Genomic DNA, 25,587 nt, shown 5'->3' on the forward strand with positions numbered 1-25,587 from the left:
TCTCGACATAGTTCTCGATATCTCTTGATCTGTAACTTGTCGATATCTTACTAAGAATATTTTTCTAGAAAAGTATTATTCAAATCTAAGCTGATACACTTCTCTTTGAGGCATGATCAGGAATTGATCTTCTTCCAAAGTTTATTCCTTAGCTTAAAGGTTGTTCACAGAAAAATCCCCCAGTCTAATCTAGTAAACTTTTTTACAGACTCAAGAAATACAAATATAGATTATCATACAATTTTAACCTTTAGGTTCATCAATATGACTTAGTCTTGTTATGTACAAACATGTCTTGCACAACAGCATATACTATAATTTTATAAGAAGTATTGTGAAAGAAAAAATAAATTAAATTTAAAAAAGAACCCATTTATAAGTGAAATTGAGCATGTGCATTGGAGGGAAGTGGTCACTTCTTTTACGAGCCTAGTTTTTTATTACGTGGCACGAAGTGGGATCCGGAAAATTTGTAAGTGGGCATGCATCATTGGAGGCGCTCCAACGCCACTGATTCAGTTGCCGCATCAACATGTAGATGTTTGTACTTTTTTTACAGGGAGGTCAGTGCTTCAACTATTTCTTTTATATTATTATTGGAGATGGTTTAGGATAAATAGTTGTTATCGAAAATCTTATATACAATCGTTATATACAATTGTTATCAGATGGGATTAACTGAGATTCAACGTGGATGTGTATTTTTATTCAGCATGGTGCCTATAGTGTGCGTGCCCGTTTGCTGTAGTGGGACACTCTAAATGACATGGGCAAGTCAAAATATCAAAATTTAGCGTTGAATAATTTTGAAAAAAATGGTCGTGATCTCCGCAGTCGTCAGCGCCCAAATACTTTTCTTTATAACTTTCATATTATTTAATCATACTTTACATGTTTTCTTCCATATCTTTTCTTGATTTTGCAATTGTAGTATTTTAAATTTAGTAAATTAAACTAAATTGATTTATAAAATATTATTTAACTGTAAATATTATTATATTTTTTGATATTTATTTAAATTAATTATAAAGATATTATAATAATATACCTATAAGCATTTATTCTAATTTTATAAGAAGTATTGTTAAATAAAAAATTATTTAAATTTAAAAGGGACCTATTTGTAAGTGGAATTGGGCTTGTGCATTGAATGGAAGTGGTTACTTCTTTAGGAGCCCAGTTTTTTAGGCACGCAATAGTAGAGGTGCTCTGACGCCACTGACTCTGTTGCTGCAGTAACATGCATCTTTGTACTTAATTTCATAGGGAGGTCAGTACTTAGGCCAAATAAATTTTATCGAAAATTTATATATAATCGTTATATACAATTGTTGTCAGATGGGATTAACTGAGATTCGGTGTAGATTTATATTTTTGTTCAGTGTGGTGTCTATAGAAACTATTATATTAGATTAATATAAAGGCTTATGTTAGCTTCTAGTTTTTATTTTTACTAACTTTACAACCCGTGCGATGCACGGGCATTCATTAATATTTTTATATTATTTAAAATTATAATAAAAAAATTAATCATTACCTTATTAGTATATTTATAAATAAAAATATAAATATTTATTGTTGGTGAGATTTGAACCTGAATCTTGGGTAGTGTATAAATAATAATATAAATATTTGCTGTTGGTGGGGTTCGAACCTGAAAGTTTTAATAGTGTATAAATAATAATATAAATTATTGTTGTTGACGGGGTTCGAACCTGTGAGCTTGAGTAATGTATATTCTTTTAGTATTTGTATCTAACAGTCATGATCACTTGATTAAAAAATTTAACGGTTATAAATGAGGATAACCAAAATATATCAAATTATACCCCATTTCGGTTATTATAGTATAGTATAGATTCATAATTTTTTAATATGCATCCGTTTCTCGAAATTGCAACATATGGGAATTGTATTAAAAAATTCAAAACAGAAAGGATAAATATGTATTTAAAAGAATGATTTTTCTCCGATACACATATAGCTACGTAATAAATAATTATGTGACAAATTTTAATTGATATATAATTTATAAATGTTGATATATCCATGCCCAATTCCACCAATAAAGAAAATAAGAAAAATAATAAATAAATAAGAGTTAGTACTTAGTGGCCCCTAGATCTTATTACCATTCACAATATTTGTCATAAAATTATACTAGTATCTAAAACATAAATACGAGTTAGTGTTTAGTGGACCCCTAGATATTATTACCATTCACAATATTTGTCTTAAAATGGTATAGTAGATAGTAGTGGAATTTAATAACAACTGAAATAAAGGGCAACAAATCTAGGGGATACATCGAGGATAAAAGGGCAACAAATCTAGCGGATATATCGAGGAGAAATTTCCTTTGGAACAGAGGGGACCGAATAGAGACTGTGACAACACTGACTATAACACCCTCCAAATCCGGGGTATAGATTTGGGGCATTATTAACAACAATTACCAACTATACCTGCAAAAGCGGAATATAAATATAATAATTACCCCGAACTATCACTACTCAGGATTTTTTAAGGTTTGAGTTTGGAAACAAGAATCATGCACTACACTTTATTACAAACCCAACTAAATAAAACCTGTCTCAAGAACTCTCTTTATTACAAAACTTTATTCTATCTACAGTTTCACTACGCAATCTTTTATTCAAACTACACAAGACTTTTATTCAACCCAACATTACTACTTATCCTGCTACACCTGATCTGGCAATTCAAAACTCTCTTCGAGAATAGGAAGGAACACTCTTGGTATAAGAGGGTCCCGCTGCTTGACTCGCTTCTTGACTATGCGGGTCCTGATGGGTTTCATTCTCTACCTTAACTGTAAAACAATAGGAGTGACAATAAAAGAAATGAGCCAAAATTGCTCAACAAGCCTGCAACAATATATATATATATTATAAAGAGAGAGAAATAAATGAACCAATAAGCTGCTGGTTTGAACAACCATCTGTATCTGTATATGATAATAATTTGCCAATGATGGCGAGTGCCAAATGAACAAGACTGGAAACAAGAACCAACATATGCACTATAATCTGTTGATCAGTCAGAATATAGTGCGGATCTATACCCAACTGCATAGACCCAACCAACATAAGGAGTACTCAGGCAACTATGGCCTATTAATTAATGGTCTGGGAAAAACCCAGCCTTTATAGTAACCATCCAGTCCAAGGCTGAGCATCCGGAACAATCGGTATGCTATTGATATATCCCAACACCAGGATATACCAGAATATATGTAGGGTAAAAGAATTGAAATATGAACAGGGAATTCAATAAATTGGGTAAATCAAGAATTGAAATGAAACTGGAACAAGTAATAATAAATGGATAACAGTGTATATGAACAATGATTATCAAAGAGAATTGATATGATAGAAAAGAAATATAAATCACTATTCTGAATTTAGAATAGGGGAAAAACTTGCCTTGCGCGTACTTAACCTGGTTTAACTCACTACCTTCTGACCCTAGCTTGCTCTGCCTTGCTAACACTGAACAAATCATGGAAAGATAGGTGTTTAGATAATTTACTACATACGTGTATCTTGAATTGATATCACGCAACCTTATCAGTCTACCCATGCGTTTCTATCTGACTCGCATATATATATACATACATTTATACAGCACATCTATTCACATAATCACATAAAGCACGTAGTACGTAAAGCACATAATTAATTTCTAGATTTATAATTATTTTTAGAATCAATTCTGGGCTTATACCTGCATTACTAGTCGTATCTGATTTTATTATAATTTTTTCGGGATTTATTCGGCTCAATTATATCCCTACTAGGACCTACGAACTATCAATTATCACCAAACCACTCTTTTTCAGAAGAAATTATAACTTACAACTATTTTTATTGGATTCGTCTCATTTTTCTGAGTCTAGAGGTCTTCGTTTTGCTCAAATCGGACTAACTGTTTAATTATTATGAATTAAACAAGATTTAATTAATTAATAACTAATTATAAATAATTAATTATAATTAAATAATCCTTAATTATATTTTTAGATAATTATTTAATAATTATTGCATTTTAAAATAATTAATCCCTAATTATTAGGATTAATTACAATTTACTACACTAATTTACTAATTATTAACGCTTACCCGATCAGATCGATTATTTACAAATAATCAATCGATACAATTAACTGATACATTATTTATCGAATAACTACAAATTACTCGAATTATAAATCACTTAACGATTAATCATTCGTATAACTACGAGCTACTCGCAATTCTCGAATAACTATCGAATCGCTATTATTACTATACCTATATGATTAATTAATCACTTGATTATCTATATTTAATTATTAGATACGAATAATTATTACGATATTCTTCGAACAATTATCGGTCGAATAATAATTCTAATTATCGAATTACTATTCGCATTATTAACTAATTATTAGATTATTAATCATATCACTTAATTATTTCTAATTCTTATTTATTAATTAATTACCTAATTATTAATTAATTACCCAATTATTAATTAATTAGATAACTAATAAATAATTAGATAAATAATTAAATAATTAAATTAATAACTAATTACGAATTTCTAAACTAATAAAATAATTTAGAAATTATTAATAATAATTTTTAGAATTTAAATCTAATTTTTATTATATTTTTAGAATTAATAAAAACTGATTTTAATTACTAAAATATAAATAAATAATTAATTTAATCAGAAACACAAACACATGAACAGGATTTAGGGTTTTAGGATTGAACCCGGGTCGAACCCGGGTCGAAACCGGGTTGCAACCGGGTCGAACCCGGGTCGCTCAAGAACACAGCCGCCTGGACTGAAACCCGACACCGGCGGGGAAATCTCCGGCGAGCTTCGATTCGACGATGAACCACAACGACACCTCGATTCCTCACCGTTTCTTCACGTTCCTGTTCCACAGCAACCCGAACACGACCTTTCTCGTCCTTCCTCATCGAACACGACGCCGGAAAGTTCGAGAACGCCGCCGCGACGGCGGTTCTCCAGCGAACCTAAATCCTAAACGAAATCCGATGAAACCGGTGCCAAACAGTCAGAAATTCGACGATCTAATCGTTCCCAACAACAACAACATCAAACAATCAGTCAAACTAAAAACCCGAATTCATGAATTAACCCGAAAATTATGAATTAAAAATCGACTAATTAATCAACAAAAACGATTACATAATCAGATAGAGAATCGAAAGAGCTTCACAACGGATACTTACATGTTCGATTTGATGAACAGAAACACCTTCAATTTGTGCTTTGATCCTCCTGCTGTTCTTCACCAAACCCTAACCCTAATCCCCTTTTCTGAATTTTCTGAATTATTTTCTGATTTTTTTATAATTAATTAATAGATAATTACTGAAAAATCAGATATTTATACTATGTAAAATAATACCCCTAAATAAAATTAAGGGTCTAATTACACTCCTATTAAAAATATTTGGCCCCAATTTTTATAATTTTTGGGTATTAATATTGAATTTTTAAATATCCAATAAATGCAAAATAAATACTAAAATTCCCAAAAATTGTGAAAAATACAAAAATACAAAGAAAAATGATATATAATAATTTCATAATCATATAAAAATAAAAATGTGATTTTTGTGGGGTTTTTGGTACCCGAAGGGGTCCGGAAAAGTCGTTTTTCGCGAAAAAGGTCAATTTGTAAAACGTCTAGGGGTTTAGAATAGCGATATGGTATAGGGCATTTTTGGCAAAATAGGGCCAATGATTTTGTTTGAAATACGGGCTTTTAAAACATAGTTTTGAGCTGTACAGGTTTTAATATAATATATATAACTGACGATAAAACGTTCAATAAATATCCAAAACACGTTTGGATCAAAACAACCAACACATAACACATAGCAGTCAGGGTTCAATGACTTAACACATTTAATCACATAATAATACACATAATTTATTATTATTATAATATAATACAAGCGTAATTCCTCGGTCGTTACATTCTCCCCCCCTTAACAAGATTCTGTCCTCAGAATCTAATTATGCAAATAACTGAGGATACTTTTCTAGCATTTCACTTTCAAGCTCCCAGGTTGATTCTTCAACCACTGGGTTTCTCCATAAAACTCTCACTAATGATACAGACTTATTTCTTAATACCCTCTCTTGCCTATCGAGAATTCTTATTGGCAGTTCTACATAGGACAAATCTGCCTGAAGTTCTACTGGTTCATACTCTATTACATGCTTTGTATCGGGATTATACCTCTTAAGCATAGATACATGAAATACGTTGTGAATGTGCTGCATATGGGGTGGTAGAGCTAACTCGTACGCAACCTTCCCAATTTTCTTCAAAATCTCAAATGGTCCAACGTATCGTGGCTTCAATTTCCCTTTATTGCCAAATCTGGTCAATCCTTTCCATGGCGATATTTTGAGCAATACGTGTTCTCCTTCCTGATAGTCCATATCCTTCCTGGCTTGGTTTGCATATCTGCTTTGTCTGTTTTGTGCTGCCTCGATTTGTTTTTGAATAAGATTAATCTTTTTTTTTGTCTGCTGAATTAATTCTGGACCCAAAATCTTGCGTTCTCCAACTTCATCCCAATGCACGGGTGATCTGCATTTCCTCCCATATAATGCTTCATACGGTGGCATTCCAATACTGGCGTGATAGCTATTATTATAAGAAAATTCCACTAGGGGTAAATGTTCATCCCAACTGCCTTCAAAATCGATCGCACAAACTCGTAGCATGTCTTCAATCATTTGAATTGTCCTTTCACTTTGGCCATCAGTTTGCGGATGATAAGCTGTACTCATATTCAACTTCGTTCCTAGACATTCTTGGAATTGTCTCCAAAATCTTGAATTGAAACGAGGATCTCGATCCGATACAATTGATACTGGTACTCCATGACGCATCACAATTTCTTTGAGATACATGTGCACTAATTTGTCGAGCGAAAATCTTTCATTAATTGGTAGAAAATGTGCCGACTTCGTAAGTCTGTCAATGATTACCCATATCGCATCATGATTTGCCCTAGTCCTCGGTAGTCCTACCACAAAATCCATCGCTAGATGTTCCCATTTCCATTCTGGAATGTCTAATGGTTGCAATAACCCACTCGAACGTTGGTGTTCTGCTTTAACTCGCTGGCATGTGTAGCATTTACTCACCCATTCTGCTATCTCCTTCTTCATATTCGGCCACCAAAAGTTTTCCTTCAAATCGCGATACATTTTCGTGCTTCCTGGATGAATGGAATACTTCGAATTGTGCGCATCTCGCATAATTTCTTCTTTTAATTCTGCCACGTTAGGGATCCAGATTCTTGACGCAAAACGTAAAATTCCTTCATTATCTTTCTGAGTTGTAATCTCTTCTCCTGTTAAGTTGTCGTCTTGACTCATCACTTCTTCTTAACAACGGCAAATCTTTTCCAGCAATTCTGGTTGGAAAGTCATAGCGTAGATAGTTTATGCAGATTCATTGGGAATACGAATTTCGATTTCTAATTTGTCGAATTCCTTGGCCAATTCTTCGCATGAAGTTAACCGATTCAATCTTTCTTTTCTGCTTAGCGCATCTGCTACAATATTTGCTTTTCCTGGATGATAACTGATTGTAACATCGTAATCTTTAATCAATTCCAGCCATCGACGTTGTCGCATGTTTAGTTCCTTTTGCGTGAAGATATACTTCAGACTTTTATGATCCGTGTAGATTTCACATTTTTCACTGTACAGATAATGTCTCCAAAGCTTCAATGCAAATACAATTGCTGCCAATTCCAGATCATGCGTAGGATATTTCTGCTCATGAGGTTTAAGTTGTCTCGACGTATATGCAATGACGTTACCATGTTGCATCAACACACATCCTAAACCACGATATGAAGCGTCACTGTAAATAACAAAATTTCCTTGCTCGTCTGGCAGTACTAATACTGGTGCCGTCACCAACCGATTCTTCAATTCTTGAAAACTTTCTTCACACTTACTATTCCATTCGAACTTTTCACTTTGTCGAGTTAACTTGGTCAGCGGTGTTGCTATTTTCGCAAAATCTTTAACAAATCTTCGATAATATCCTGCCAAACCTAAGAAACTTCGAACCTCTGTCGGCGTCTTTGGTCTTTCCCAATTCAACACAGCTTCAATCTTTGTTGGATCCACTTGAATGCCTTCTCTGCTGATGATGTGCCCTAGAAACTGCACTTCTTTCAACCAAAATTCGCATTTGGAAAATTTTGCATAAAGCTGCTCCTTCCGTAATATCTCCAATGTCGTTCTTAAATGCGCTGCATGCTCTTCTTCCGTCTTTGAATAGATCAAGATATCATCAATAAATATAATGATAAACTTATCCAAATACTTCTTGAATATTCGATTCATCAAATCCATAAACGCTGCAGGTGCATTCATCAATCCAAAAGCCATTACAAGAAATTCATAGTGTTCGTACCTTGTTCTAAACGCTGTCTTTGGAATATCTTCGGCCTTGATCTTTAACTGATGATAGCCTGATCGTAGGTCGATTTTCGAAAACCATGCTGCTCCTTTTAGTTGATCAAATAAATCATCAATGCGAGGTAAAGGATATTTATTCTTGATAGTTAACTTGTTCAGCTCACGATAATCAATACACAGTCACATACTACCATCCTTCTTTTTCATGAACAATACTGGCGCACCCCATGGGGATACACTTGGCCTTATAATTCCTTTGTCAAGAAGTTCTTGCAACTGCTTTGCTAATTTCCTCATTTCAACAGGTGCCATTCGATATGGAGTTTTCGAAATTGGTTCAGTCCCTGGCGTCAAGTCAATAGTGAACTCGATTTCTCGATCTGGTGGAAGTCCTGGTAATTCGTCCGGAAAAACATCAAGAAATTCACAAACTACAGGAATATCTTCAATCTTCAAATCTCCCTTATCAACATCCCGTACATAGGCTAAATAAGCTTGACATCCTTGACGTAGCAATCTTCTCGTCTGCATTATTGATAGGAATTTCTGCTTTTGTTTCTCACCTTTAAATATTACTGTTTCATTTTCTTCAGTTTGCAATTTCACTCTCTTATTCGCACAGTCAATTTGAGCATTATTACTAGACAGCCAATCCATTCCTAAAATAATATCAAACTCCCCTAACCTAAAAGGTATCAAATCAACTGAAAAATGACATCTCCCTATCTCAATATCACAGCTCGGACATACTCGATCTACTGCAACCTGATCATTATTCGCTAATTTTATGACTAACACTTCATCCAACCATTGAATCTCACAATCTATCTTAGAGATAAAAGCTTCAGAAATAAAAGATCTAGTAGCTCCTGAATCAATCAATACCAAAGCATTTACGGAATTTATAGGGAGTGTACCTGCAACCACATTCGGACTCTGTACCGCTTCCTTCATTGACATGTTGAAAGTCCTTGCTCTGGGCTGATTTTGCTGTGGTAGTGGAGGTGGAGGTAATGCTAAAATTCTTGGAATACTGGCAGCCATTGCAATTCCTCTGCAGTCTTTGGCGATATGTCCTTTTCTCCCACATTGGAAACTAGTAACTTCTGCCTTTCCTATTGGACATTCTCCAGAATAGTGTCCCCTTTGCTTGCACTTGAAACACGTAACATTTAGCTTGTTGCAAACTCCTGTATGCTTTCTACCACACGTTCTGCAATCAGGTATAAGTGGTCGGATAAGTCTCTGCTGATTTGGGGCTGGAAGTCGATTTCCCATCCTCTGATTGTTCTGCTCTGGCCTTTTGAAATTTACTTTTCCCCGAGCTTGAAATCCCGGCCTTTTGTTGAAACGATTCTGAAAATTCCCTGGTCCTTTCTCTTTCTGAGCTGCTTCGCTTTCTCCTTCAATAATCATAGCCTTTTGAACAACAGTCATATAAGTTGTCAATTCAAACACAGCTACCCTGCTACGAATCCATGGTTTCAGTCCTTGCTGAAATCTCTTGGCCCGCTTCTCGTCCGTATCCACCTGCTCTGGAACAAACCTTGCCAATTCAGTAAACTTGGTTTCATAATCCGCAACCGATAAGTTGTCTTGTTTCAGCTCCAGGAACTTGATCTCCATCTGGTTCTTCATAAAACGAGGAAAATATTTCTCCAAGAAAAGATCAGTGAATCTGTTCCAGGTCACCACACCTTCTTCCAAAGCTTTCTTTGATTCCCACCAGTAATTAGCTTCGCCTTTTAGAAAATAGCTAGCGAAATCTGTCTTCTGCTCTTCCTCAACCTTTACCAACGAAAAAGCCTTTTCCATCTCTTTCAGCCAAGCTCTCGCTTTTGTAGGATCTGTGGAACCCATAAATTCCGGTGGCTTCACCGACTGAAATTGCTTGAAAGTAGTCATAGGTGCTACTGGTGGTATTTGATGTCCTGGATGAGCGGCTTGCTGTAACATCTGTTGCTGGAACTGCTGTTGCTGCTGCTGCATTTGTTGTTGCATCATCAACATCTGCTGTTGCATGAGATTAAACATCTGATCCATCTGTTTATTATTGTTTTGGCCATCGGTGTTTCCATTCGATGAGTCGGGCTGCGCTTTTCTCTTAGGTGCCATTTTTCTGGTAAATAAATAATGGATCTTATTTAATAACAGTATATTAAACATATATTAAAACAGTCGATTTGAGAAAATAAAATAACTTATTAAATAACTGAATAGATAAAACAATATGATATGTTTTAAATTTAATTAATTTTTTTTTTCAACATGATCGTGAATAAAACTACATTTGTAAATATGCAATGGTACTGAAATAAATGTAAATGCTTAAATGATTGGGAATAAAATAAAGAAAACGTGCAAAAGATTATCTCATATATATATATATAGGTAGAACACCAGCTACAGGTGTCAATGCTTGATACAAAACCCTATGATATAACAGTCGTACTGCTACTACTATCAGTCAGAGTCAGTAGCTACACTCATACAATACTATACTGCCTCTATCTACAAAATATACATAATACAGCACTCATCGATCTGCTAATCTCAAAATCCTGGTGGTACATGGCTCAACTCCTCCTGCACTGCCTCTAGCACTGCCTCGGTAAGTCCCAATGCTCTGCGATATGCTGTCTCCGCACTAAGATCCTGCTGTCTCAAATCAGTAAGCTACTGCGAACTAACCCGGTGAATATGATGTAGTCTCTCTCTCAGTATATAATCCGGTCGTAATGCTCTGACAGGATCATCCGTCTGTGTCTCATACAACCCAAGGATCTCCCTACACTGGTTCTGCCATCTAATCCTCTCCTCCCTCTCTGCCTGAAAGCGCTGGTAAGTCACGGTATGATGCTCATGAAGATCAGTGCTGGAACCTCGAGAAGGTAATGGTCCATCTACCACGATCTCATCTATAAACTCCGGCTGAGGAAACTAATAAACTCCTGGAACAGGTACATAAATGGCTAATGGGGCAGGAAATAAGACAGGCTGCTCCATAGGCGCATACACGGGCGGCTCTGCCTCTGGCTCCATCGGTGGCATCTCTGGAATCTCGACTGGTGGCATAGGAATCTGAGGCTCTACATCCTCCCACTGCGGAAGATCAACCATATCAGGAATATCAAACATCGGAAACTCTAATGGTGGAATATCTGGTATTTCTGGATCAACGTATGGAAAATAATCTGCAAAACCTGGTACCTCCGGGGGAAGTGGTATCTCTGGTGCTGGCTCAGGTGGCAATGGAGGTAAGATCTGCCCTGACACTGGGGCTACTACCTGTGCATCCACTGGATCTGTCTCGGTCCTCTCCATAGATGATGATAAAGAAGCCATCTAATATACATAAAAATAATAACACAAAACAATCAAATCACAATTCTATAACTCATAACTTCTAATCACATAGACAAACAGTCCTAACACTCTTACTCTCATCCTATCTTATTTTCCTATCTTATCTTAACCCTAACATTCTTGTTTTCCAAAGGTCAATCCTAAGCTCTGATGCCAACTATAACACCCTCCAAATCCGGGGTATAGATTTGGGGCATTATTAACAACAATTACCAACTATACCTGCACAAGCGGAATATAAATATAATAATTACCCCGAACTATCACTACTCAGGATCTTTTAAGGTTTGAATTTGGAAACAAGAATCATGCACTACACTTTATTACAAACCCAACTAAATAAAACCTGTCTCAAGAACTCTCTTTATTACAAAACTTTATTATATCTACAGTTTCACTACGCAATCTTTTATTCAAACTACACAAGACTTTTATTCAACCCAACATTACTACTTATCCTGCTACACCTGATCTGGCAATTCAAAACTCTCTTCGAGAATAGGAAGGAACACTCTTGGTATAAGAGGGTCCCGCTGCTTGACTCGCTTCTTGACTATGCGGGTCCTGATGGGTTTCATTCTCTACCTTAACTGTAAAACAATAGGAGTGACAATAAAAGAAATGAGCCAAAATTACTCAACAAGCCTGCAACAATATATATATATATATATATTATAAAGAGAGAGAAATAAATGAACCAATAAGCTGCTGGTTTGAACAACCATCTGTATCTGTATATGATAATAATTTGCCAATGATGGCGAGTGCCAAATGAACAAGACTGGAAACAAGAACCAACATATGCACTATAATCTGCTGATCAGTCAGAATATAGTGCAGATCTATACCCAACTGCATAGACCCAACCAACATAAGGAGTACTCAGGCAACTATGGCCTATTAATTAATGGTCTGGGAAAAACCCAGCCTTTATAGTAACCATCCAGTCCAAGGCTGAGCATCCGGAACAATCGGTATGCTATTGATATATCCCAACACCAGGATATACCAGAATATATGTAGGGTAAAAGAATTGAAATATGAACAGGGAATTCAATAAATTGGGTAAATCAAGAATTGAAATGAAACTGGAACAAGTAATAATAAATGGATAACAGTGTATATGAACAATGATTATCAAAGAGAATTGATATGATAAAAAAGAAATATAAATCACTATTCTAAATTTAGAATAGGGGAAAAACTTGCCTTGCGCGTACTTAACCTGGTTTAACTCACTGCCTTCTGACCCTAGCTTGCTCTGCCTTGCTAACACTGAACAAATTATGGAAAGATAGGTGTTTAGATAATTTACTACATACGTGTATCTTGAATTGATATCACGCAACCTTATCAGTCTACCCATGCATTTCTATCTGACTCGCATATATATATATACATACATTTATACAGCACATCTATTCACATAATCACATAAAGCACGTAGCACGTAAAGCACATAATTAATTTCTAGATTTATAATTATTTTTAGAATCAATTCTGGGCTTATACCTGCATTACTAGTCGTATCTGATTTTATTATAATTTTTTCGAGATTTATTCGGCTCAATTATATCCCTACTAGGACCTACGAACTATCAATTATCACCAAACCACTCTTTTTCAGAAGAAATTATAACTTACAACCATTTTTATTGGATTCGTCTCATTTTTCTGAGTCTAGAGGTCTTCGTTTTGCTCAAATCGGACTAACGGTTTAATTATTATGAATTAAACAAGATTTAATTAATTAATAACTAATTATAAATAATTAATTATAATTAAATAATCCTTAATTATATTTTTAGATAATTATTTAATAATTATTGCATTTTAAAATAATTAATCCCTAATTATTAGGATTAATTACAATTTACTACACTAATTTACTAATTATTAACGCTTACCCGATCAGATCGATTATTTACAAATAATCAATCGATACAATTAACTGATACGTTATTTATCGAATAACTACAAATTACTCGAATTATAAATCACTTAACGATTAATCATTCGTATAACTACGAGCTACTCGCAATTCTCGAATAACTATCGAATCGCTATTATTACTATACCTATACGATTAATTAATCACTTGATTATCTATATTTAATTATTAGATACGAATAATTATTACGATATTCTTCGAACAATTATCGGTCGAATAATAATTCTAATTATCGAATTATTATTCGCATTATTAACTAATTATTAGATTATTAATCATATCACTTAATTATTTCTAATTCTTATTTATTAATTAATTACCTAATTATTAATTAATTACCCAATTATTAATTAATTAGATAACTAATAAATAATTAGATAAATAATTAAATAATTAAATTAATAACTAATTACGAATTTCTAAACTAATAAAATAATTTAGAAATTATTAATAATAATTTTTAGAATTTAAATCTAATTTTTATTATATTTTTAGAATTAATAAAAACTGATTTTAATTACTAAAATATAAATAAATAATTAATTTAATCAGAAACACAAACACATGAACAGGATTTAGGGTTTTAGGATTGAACCCGGGTCGAAACCGGGTTGCAACCGGGTCGAACCCGGGTCGCTCAAGAACACAGCCACCTGGACTGAAACCCGACACCGGCGGGGAAATCTCCGGCGAGCTTCGATTCGACGATGAACCACAACGACACCTCGATTCCTCACCGTTTCTTCACGTTCCTGTTCCACAGCAACCCGAACACGACCTTTCTCGTCCTTCCTCATCGAACACGACGCCGGAAAGTTCGAGAACGCCGCCGCGACGGCGGTTCTCCAGCGAACCTAAATCCTAAACGAAATCCGATGAAACCGGTGCCAAACAGTCAGAAATTCGACGATCTAATCGTTCCCAACAACAACAACATCAAACAATCAGTCAAACTAAAAACCCGAATTCATGAATTAACCCGAAAATTATGAATTAAAAATCGACTAATTAATCAACAAAAACGATTACATAATCAGATAGAGAATCGAAAGAGCTTCACAACGGATACTTACATGTTCGATTTGATGAACAGAAACACCTTCAATTTGTGCTTTGATCCTCCTGCTGTTCTTCACCAAACCCTAACCCTAATCCCCTTTTCTGAATTTTCTGAATTATTTTCTGATTTTTTTATAATTAATTAATAGATAATTACTGAAAAATCAGATATTTATACTATGTAAAATAATACCCCTAAATAAAATTAAGGGTCTAATTACACTCCTATTAAAAATATTTGGCCCCAATTTTTATAATTTTTGGGTATTAATATTGAATTTTTAAATATCCAATAAATGCAAAATAAATACTAAAATTCCCAAAAATTGTGAAAAATACAAAAATACAAAGAAAAATGATATATGATAATTTCATAATCATATAAAAATAAAAATGTGATTTTTGTGGGGTTTTTGGTACCCGAAGGGGTCCGGAAAAGTCGTTTTTTGCGAAAAAGGTCAATTTGTAAAACGTCTAGGGGTTTAGAATAGCGATACGGTATAGGGCATTTTTGGCAATATAGGGCCAATGATTTTGTTTGAAATACGAGCTTTTAAAACATAGTTTTGAGCTGTACAGGTTTTAATATAATATATATAACTGACGATAAAACGTTCAATAAATATCCAAAACACGTTTGGATCAAAACAACCAACACATAACACATAGCAGTCAGGGTTCAACGACTTAACACATTTAATCACATAATAATACACATAATTTATTATTATTATAATATAATACAAGCGTAATTTCTCGGTCGTTACACTGACTGAGTTGTTGCAGCTTAATAAGAAGTTGTATATTTAGACTTAAAAAATATTTTTAGATAATATTCCAATACCTTTCAAGTTTTAAATTTGCAATAGCTTGTTGAGATTTTGGTGATTTAACTTAGGGGTAAACATAATTAGGATGTAGTCTAATTGAAATATATACATTTGCTCCTCCCGCCGCCTTTGATACTATGTCAATGAACCGGTCGAAGGTCGAGGTATTAGAGAAAGACCCTTATTGTGTTGATATATTAATATTCTTACACTCTATCTACTAAATTTTAATTTGTGTATGTGTAGTGCATAGGAAGTAAATCAAATTGATCATTATTTAGGACATTAGAACTAAACAGACGGCGTTAATGTTGGTGTAAAAAACAATTTAACCACTAAATAACTGCACGAATGCTCGGTTTTTGGTTTTGACATTACTCTTAGCTCCCGATAATCAAAGACTGACTGAACATCAAAAGAAGTATCCATCTTATCTTAAGGACGACCCTTATTGAAGATTAGCTAGCGAGCATCACATTAACACTAAAGTAACAAAAGCCAAAAAAAATAGTAGTCTTTCAACATATAAATTTAATTGTTGTGTATTGGTGATAGCAAAAACTTGAAAACTTTGAACAGGGTTATTCCTATTTTCATTTCACTCACCACCAAAATCACGATTCCCCAACGCCTCTCAACTTCCATGCAGACCACGGTCGATGCCCTTACTAGTAGAATCTTACTGAGAGAATGAAGGCAAAGGCAAATTATGACTTGATAAAGAGGTTGTACAAGAGATAGGAGAGTGAGAGAAGGCTAGTATTGGAGGTTGATTTTGGTTTTTTATTATCCTTTATTTTGTTCTGTGTGTGTGTACGAGAGAGAGAGAGGGAGTATTAAGTGCTAGGTTAACGTGCATGATATAATTAATTATTAGGTTAATAGCATTAATTTTGGTTCGGGTTATTCGGTCAGTGCTGTTGTGCTGGCATGAGCCCCGAACACGACCAATTTAGTTCGGTTTTTTCAGTAAGGCAAATATATACAAAACCGAATTTAGCGTTAGCTAACTGTTTTGACTAGTTTGATTTGGTAGGTTTGTCCATTCTTCAGTTTTTGTGTTGTGTCGATGTGTGTCCATTGAAAAAGAGAGGTAGATATCTTTTGTGTATAAATAGGACTGCAATAGCAACTTCTGGCTGCAGTATCAGGTTAATTTTATCTCATAATACTTTTGTTGGTGTGGACTAGATAGAACAGCTGAGACAACAGTCGATTCAATTTAGAAATTTATGCTATTTTAATTGTTTGCTATCTCTATATTTTGCTAGATATTGTTTGATAAGACATATGAATTACCAAGTAAAGGTTTGAAAGGGCTTGCACAGAGTATATTTTACAGATTTCCTTTCTTACAGTAGTTAAGGAGTTTGGAGATTCTTTTAAGTGGGAAATAATGATTTTAGATTATGCTTTCTATATAGCTGTGCTTTTTTATTTGTTTTAATGCTTTCTTTGAACTCATGTAGGAGTCTATTTATTGGTTGTGACATGCAAAGTCTTTTCAATTTTGAGTTTTTTTTATTTGCGGTTTATTCACAGGAGAACTCCATGTTTGGAAACACATTCAACGATGTTGTGTAAATAGCATAGAATTGTAATCAACATAATACAGTATTAATTTTAAATGTAAGGGTGTTTTTAGTCATGTAATTGCATTGCTGCTTAAATATTTCTGGTAGGATTGTTTATAACAAAGTTTTATGTCATTGTTTGTCTGCTATCTGCTACGTTTGCTGGGAACATGTTTGTCTTCTATATCCAACTTTATAAATGTTTTATCGGTAAAAGCCTTTGAGCATTTTAATTGACTAATACAAGAAAATACTTAGAAATTTTAAGGATTATCTTGTTTATTTGTTATTTAGTATAAGGTTTTGACTAATTTTTCTTATACTTGAGTAACAGCATTGGTCTTCGTACCTTGGTCATCACCTGTGATGCATTCATAACCTGCTACCATGCTTCTAACTTTGAAGGGTTAGTATATCTTTCCACTTATACCAATATCATTTTTTTTCTGAGTCACTATTTAAAAATCGCTTGTACTGCAGATGACTCTTGTAAACTCTTATGTAGAGTTTATACAACATAATTGCACATAATTCTTTTCTGCTATGCACATTAGTTGTTCTTAAGTGTAATTTAGGAACAATGATGCGCAGTGGCCTGTTGGATTTTATTTAATCTAAACGTGTTTTATTTAAATAAAATATAGATGTTGAAAGTACATTTTAGTGTTAGACTTGGTCATTGGGTGTTTGCATATTAGTAGGAACTGAATAAAGAAAGTAGGTTAGTGATAGGAGTTTGTTTAGCTGCATGCCTAGTTTTTAGCTTGCTTTGTACTTGCATATTGATTCTTGTACGTTGATCTATTTTAATATAGAAGTTTATCTCCTTTCAACTCTAAATACAAATAGGTGTGTGTATGTGTGTGTGTATATTGTGTTTTAGTGCTTTACGTGTGTGTGTATATTGTGTTTTAGTGCTTTACTTGGTATCATAGCCACGGTAACCGCTTAAGTTTTCAGACACGATGGAACAGAAAGACAAGACGAAAGAAAGTACAAATATTGGGCTAACACTACTAGAAATATGGGATCAGACATCGGTTCAGAACCGATGTTAAAAAAAATCTGAACCGATGCCTTCGCGTGTGATGTTAAATGTCATCCGCCTTTGACATCGGTTTCTATTATAGTGCTATACATCGGTTTTAAGATTAAATGTGATGTCTTTGCAACAAATTTCAGCTTATATTACAGTATTTTTAAGTGAATATGAGTATATTATGAGGTATTTATCCATTAAAACATGAAATCTACAAGCTCTAAAAGCCATTTATTAAAATTCTTTTGAATAAACCGATGTGAAATGCCAGATCAGATATCGGTTAGATTAGTTGCCCGATGTGAAATGTTTGATCAGACATCGGTTATATTAGCCCCCCGATGTGAAATGATGGATAAGATACGGGTGTTCTTCACGAAACCGATGTTAAATCTTTTTGTTTAACATCAGTCAATTTCTCTAACTGATGTTATTTGACTTAAAATACATTGAGTTTCTTTTCGGAACCGATGTCAAATGGCTATTTCACATCGTTTTTTTATTTCTTTTTTGTTTAATATTATTTTACCTGATGTCTTTTGTATATTTTTTACATCGATTTACATTAATCATTATGATGTTAATGTTCTGTAAATTGCATGTCATCCTGGTACTATTTACAACCACAAGGAACCAATTGCATCTACAACAAAAAACAACCAAACAATGCTAACATCCCAACAAAAAATATCCAAAAACATCCAACAGAAACATAAAAATAAATTGATAGCAGATTTCTTAACATTCACTACAACAAACTCAATTCGTACATATATTCAAGTCTAAAATAAACATCCCAACCAAAAATAATAAAATCCAAATTCCCTAGTTATTACATCCGACATTATAATTATAAATATCTCTAATGCTTGCAAGTACCACTAATTGCATCATGATATTGCGCAATTGCCAAAATATTAGCCAAATTCCGTAGCCAATGTGGTAAAAGTTGGCTGCAACTTTATTACTTGACCCTGAAAACATATTGAATAATATGTTTCCTTTTACCTTATATATAATGTAGGAAATATATGAAATGGAAAAGCAGTACTGAGGTTCATGAGGGTGAAACATACCCACTCAACCAGACTCTCGTCACCCAGTGGCTGAGATCCATCCACAGGTTTACGCCCAGTGATGAGCTCTAAAAGAACTACTCCGAATGAGAAAACATCATATTTTTTAGTCAGCTTGCCACTTGATGCATACTCTGAAGCCATGTATCTGACAAATCACCAGCCAAGATTCATCGGATAAATTGTAAATAAAAAAAATTGAAGGATAAAACCGTGATGATTGTAGCCACGGAATTATGTTGGACAAAAGAAGATTGAACACTTAAGTAAAACAAGGAAAACCAGGGTGTCATTGTTGCAATAATTTGAGTACCTCTAGGCTTTGTCTATATGAAAAGTAAATATAGGGTGTCATGTTATCTCAAGATTACACGAGTAGTGATGTCCTGCTTATTTGCCAAAATCGGTAGTGATGATCCTGATAGCCTCTGTTATAAAGAAAGAAAGAAAAATTATGTATAAAAAAGATAAATAGATATACTTGATGAAACTCTTAAGCTACAGAAAAGATAGCAACACGTTTACAATATATAGAAAGTTCAATGACACGGTGAATTTCACGTTTATTTAATATTAAAGCTAACCCGTCTTCCTGAAGAAGACTTTCCCAGATAGAATTACAAAAAGCATTGCCCAGAGTGCGAAATAAATCCAACATCGTAGGTTCCCAAACCTTGACATCTGGATTTATGGACCTGACCTGTCAGTCAATAATAGCTAGCACATATAAGATTCCCAACAGGCTTAGATCCAAGAACACTGCCACAAAGTAGAGTTTCTAAAGTTCATTTATAAGCTATGTAGCAGTAAATTCTAGAAAGGGGATAATTGACAGAACATGACCAGCTAAAGATGTCTAACATACGCAGGAGACCAGCACACAAAGATCAGGATTTCAGCGGTAATGGGAATACTACATTACCTATCTCGAAAAAAGGCAGGAAACAAGCACACAAAAAGTTTATAAATTATGCTTTAGTCAACACTTATTAAGTTCTGTCAATTATAAATGTAGTTTATAAATTATTGTTAAACTTCTCAAACAAGGACCAGCACCTTAATTATCACTTCTATATATTTCTCACAAAATATGTTTGTGTTCACAGGGGAGGCACTTTTCATTCTAACATTATGCAATGTAAGTTATCACAGAGGATGTTGACAATTAGATAAGCTGCATTGACTAATTAATTAACATTCATATTATCTTTTAATATATTAGCCAATATCATCTGTTACATCCTTAGTGTTTATTGCAGGAAAGATCTAGCACATATGCCAATAAACACAAACAGTTGCAGAGATTCACCTTGTTAAGGTTTAATGTTACCAGAATAAGGTCAACTAGTTTGGTTAATCAATTTATATTCAACTTTAACCAGGAACAAGTGTGTGAGATTATACTTTTAAAGCACAGGTCAATATAAGTTCTTAACATATAGGACACCCTTAGCGAAATATTGTAATCTATCTTGGTGAGAATCCGTTTGACCTTAACTAAAGTTCCACCATTCCAGCTTTCTATAAATAGACATCAAAAGTAAAATAATAACAGTCTATTATACTGAATAATATGCAAACTGAGCAAAAAACAGTTAAATGATAACAGATACATGCTCTAGAGAGCACATCAGTAGGCATTCATTACAATAGAAATTTACAAGATTAATCAAACCTTGGGTCACCTAATTCATGTATAATGCAGAGAAGTTAGGAAGCAAGTTAAGTGCATTATGCAGGAACATATATGAAGTACAAGTGAGTGCACTGATACTTCTAAAATGACATGCATAACAATATAGGGACAATGTCAGAAGGAAAAATACAGAACATTCCTAGTTGACTTTGTAATAGTCTATTTTGACTTGAAGGTTCCAATATACCAGTGGCAATTCATCAAAATCTATTATCACTTGTACCACCTGATTAACATATAATTTTAACAAATTAGAAAGCATGGTACATGATTTGTAGACGTGTAGGACAAACCAAGTAGACTAGTTCATTCTTAATTAGTGAGGATCCAATAATTAGAATAATCAAGCAGTACATTTATTATACTACTACTTAATGCATTCAATTCAAGTTGTAAGATATCAGTTAATATACATACCCCTTTTTTTAAAAAAAATATCAGTGTATAAATATAGCAGTAACAATACATTATAATACACACCACCAAAATCAACAGATTATTTCTCAATTTCTCATTAACTCAAATTTACCTTGATCAGGCAGGTCAAATATCATGCCAAAAATATGAGGATCAAGAAAGATAGTAGAAATATGAGAATGAGGTGTCATTTAGACAATAAAACTTATATCCTAACATGCATTTTAATGTGCATGAATTTACTTCTTATGCATGAAGAATAAACAATCTTTAATCTTATTTCAAACAGAGTCATCAAAGAATACATGGCATTAGACTTTAGTGGCTTGTAATTATCTTAATGTGCAGAAAAATTGATCCTTATGCATTGTACATATATGAGTAGAGTAAAGTATAAGCATCCAGGTGTTTAAGTAAGTTGGAAAAGAAGTCAGGATTAGCATAAATGCGGACATAGTGATGAAGTTTCCTTTAAACAGTAAGTTCCAAGATACGCATTCTAAACTTCCAGTACTATGCAGAATTTATAATGTAGTTTATAAATTATGCTTTAGTCAACACTTATTAAACGCAAAATATTCAAGTCAAGAGCAAAAATAGTTCATACATAAGTAGTTTAGGTAAGGCTGCCTAATAGGTCCCTTAGTAACAAGAATCACTAACCCCAGCCCAAAAATGATTAGCAAGTCAGAAACAATCTAACTATCCCAGACCAATCGCAAAGCGTAAAGGAACAAAAGACAAGTCAGACACAAGGTAATTATGTTTTGGCACTTGTCTGTACCTTTGATCTATGAATACCAAGGTTTCAATGAACACCGGAGCATTCAATGCACATCAGAACACCAAGATTTAAGGATGCCCAATCAGGCTCAAGAGCACCACATTCTGCACATATGTCATTGCCGGGAATTTCTCTAAGGATCCTAGACACATTATCTTCTCGATTCGAACTCTGGTCTGCGCTTTCATCATGTGATCCAGAAGAGGTATTGTTATACTCATTTCCCCCAGATTTCAGCTGCAGAAGATTTATGTTAGTCAGAAACGTAAATATTTAAATGCCAATCTGATTGCTTAATGTGAAACAGGATATGCAAAAAATTTACAGAGTTTGACCTGTCGCAACTGAGAGTTCAAAAGGGAAGCAATAATACCTTGTATTTTGTTTACCCAATCAATCCTATCTGCTTCTGTTTCAGACTGCTCAAATCAGAAAACATGTTGTTATACCTCTATAGAAACGTAACTGCATTACAAAGAATACCACTGGATAATTATGTTAAAATAAATACATAGAATACATAGAATTCAAGATGAACCTTATCAAAAACCTCTTGTTTAAACTGCTTAGTACTGCATCATTACAGGCGACACCACCGCTTCAGGTTCCTTTTTACCCAATATCAAAACCTAAATATCAGAAAAATAAAGCATTATACCTTCAACTTCATGTAATTATTTCCAATAACCATATCATACCCCTATCCCTATTAGCCTAAATAAATAACAATTAAGCCCAAACAAATATAAATATACTAAAATAAACATACCACCTCATTTAGTACTCAATAAACTTACTAATCATTACCAATTGCCTATGAGCAGACACAGAGATTTTTAATTTCGATAAAATTAACACCTCACATTCACCAAATTAGAGTAGAAAATATAAGCAGTAGGTAAGCCCTAAATATATATAATGGAACTATACTAGCTAGCTAAGAATGTACTTTAACATAAATGAATAAACTGAAACACTAACAATAAAAGAGATCGGGAGAGAGACAGGGGAGAGAGAGGGGGGGAGAGAGAGGGGGGGAGAGCGCGAGGGAGAGAGAGAGATGTACACAAGAACTCGACGATATTTTTGGAACGAAACCCATGGCCCTTTCCAAGCTCTAAAGCCACTATTTAGGTCTAACCTTACCAATTTGAAGCTCGATTTGGTTCCTAATCAGGTCCAATTTCAGTGTCGATTATGTACTAGTTTCTAATTAGGGTTTACAAAAGGGAGTGGCAAGAAAAGAAAGAAAGAAAAGAGAGATGATGAAGAGTCGTGGTGTTTGAGATGAAGTTCAGGTTCGAGAGAGAGAGAGAGAGAGAGAGAGAGAGAGAGAGAGAGTTGCCATCGATGTTTGAGAGAGAGAGAGAGAGAGTCTGGCCTGCAGGGAAAGAGGGGAGAGGGGAGATGGTTTTGAAAAGAGGGAAATGAAATGTGTAAAAGGGGAACAATAATTTTGTTAAAGTTAAACGGGGAAAAGTGTACTGGAAAGGGGGGAAAAGACAAGTAATTTTTTATTTTTTTAAAAAAAGAGCATAGACAACGGTTAACAAAATTAACCGATGTCAAAGTTAAAAGCACATATTTGGCCTTTTTAATTTCTGAACATAGACAACGGCTACTATGTGAAACCGATGTCAGTATTCGTATTCAACATCGCTTTTTTCTAAACCGATGTTAAACATGATATTAACATCGGGTGCATTACATGCCGATGTCTAAGCACCGATGTCGTATCTACTATTTCTAGTAGTGTAAGTTATCCTATGCTTACCAAGAAGAATTATGCAGCTTCGTCTCAGAAGATGAAAGTGATTATGCAGGCGTATGGCTTGTGGGAGGCGATCGAACCATAAGACCGGAAGGGGACTGTTGACGACAAAACGGACAAGCGAGCCTTGGCAATTATCTATCAAGGGATTTCAGAGGAGATGTTGCTGACACTTGCAGAAAAGAAGACATCGAAATAGACTTGGGAAGCTATGAGAACAATGAGTTTGGGAGCAGACAAGGTGAGACAGGCAAAGGCTCAAACGCGGAAAAGGGAATTTGAAAGCTTAAGTATGAAATATGGGGAGCAGTTAGATGACTTCTACATGAAATTACATGGACAGGTCACTAACATTCAAGCACTAGGAGAGAAGATGGAAGAGAGCTACGTGGTGAAGAAACTTCTCAGAGCGATTTTACAAATTTCGTCTGCTCTGGAGCAATTCGGAAATTTGGAGGAGATGTCAGTGGAAGAAGTCGTTGGTTCTTTGAAGGCCCATGAAGAACGGTTGCGTGGGACAAGTGAGATGAATCAAGGGCAACTCTTACTGACAGAGGAAGAATGCGAAAGAGAGAAAACCACGAGGGACAATTGTTATTGACTCGTGAGGAGTGGATGAAAAAAAACCAAAGAAGGGAATCGAGGTCCTAGTGAGAACCGGGGAAAAGAATCAAACCGAGGAGGACGTGATAGGAGCAGGATGAGGTGCTTCAATTGCCAAGCATTTGGACATTTTGCATACGAGTGCCGGAAATCACGACGTGACAAGGAACCGCAAAAAGAAGTGAACCTCACCCAAATCCAAGGAGATGAACCAGCGCTATTAATTGCTGAGATCAAAGAACCTATGAAGGAGATGATGTTGCTAAACGAAGAAATGGTAGTTCCAAAGCTAACAGAGAAAAATGAGGGACGCAGGGATTTGCAAGTGTGGTACCTGGATAATGGGGCGAGCAATCACATGACTGGACAACGGGAAAAATTCAAAGAGTTGGATGAAAGTATAACTGGAAAAGTGAAGTTTGTGATGGGTCTACTGTGACTATAAAAGGTAGGGGAGTAGTGTCACTGAAATGCAAGAATGGTGAAGAGAAGATATTAAGCGAGGTATATTACATCCCTACCTTGTGCAATAATATTATTAGCTTGGGTCAACTTTCGGAGGCCGGTAACAAGGTTATCTTGGAGGGAGAATATTTATGGGTGTATGAGGAACGTGGTCGACTGTTGATGAAAGTGAAGAGGAGTGAAAATCGTCTTGGTAAATCTTTGTTCATTGTAGATGTATATCTTTGTAGATGTATATCTTTGTTCAGTGATGCCTATAGAAATCATTATATTAGATTGATATAAAGGCTTATGTTAGATTCTAGTTTTTATTTGTATTCCTAGTTTTTTAATATGCACACGTTGCTAGAAAATTGAAACATATGGGAATTGTATTAAAAAAATCCAAAACATACAAAATAAATATGTATTTAAAAGAACGATTTTTCTCTGATACACACATAGCTACATAATA

At 34.4% G+C, this 25,587-nt stretch overlaps 1 protein-coding gene across 1 annotated transcript; it reads left to right on the forward strand.

Annotated features, from left to right (window-relative positions):
- Positions 1 to 24,285: 24,285 nt before the first annotated feature.
- On the forward strand, positions 24,286 to 24,666 carry LOC141664540 (uncharacterized). Its single transcript, XM_074470497.1, has one exon. It carries the CDS (start codon positions 24,286 to 24,288, stop codon positions 24,664 to 24,666), a length of 381 nt encoding a protein of 126 aa, XP_074326598.1.
- The last annotated feature ends 921 nt before the right edge of the window (positions 24,667 to 25,587 follow it).

This window comes from Apium graveolens, chromosome 6 (assembly GCF_009905375.1).
Source record: "Apium graveolens cultivar Ventura chromosome 6, ASM990537v1, whole genome shotgun sequence".
NCBI lineage: Eukaryota > Viridiplantae > Streptophyta > Magnoliopsida > Apiales > Apiaceae > Apium > Apium graveolens.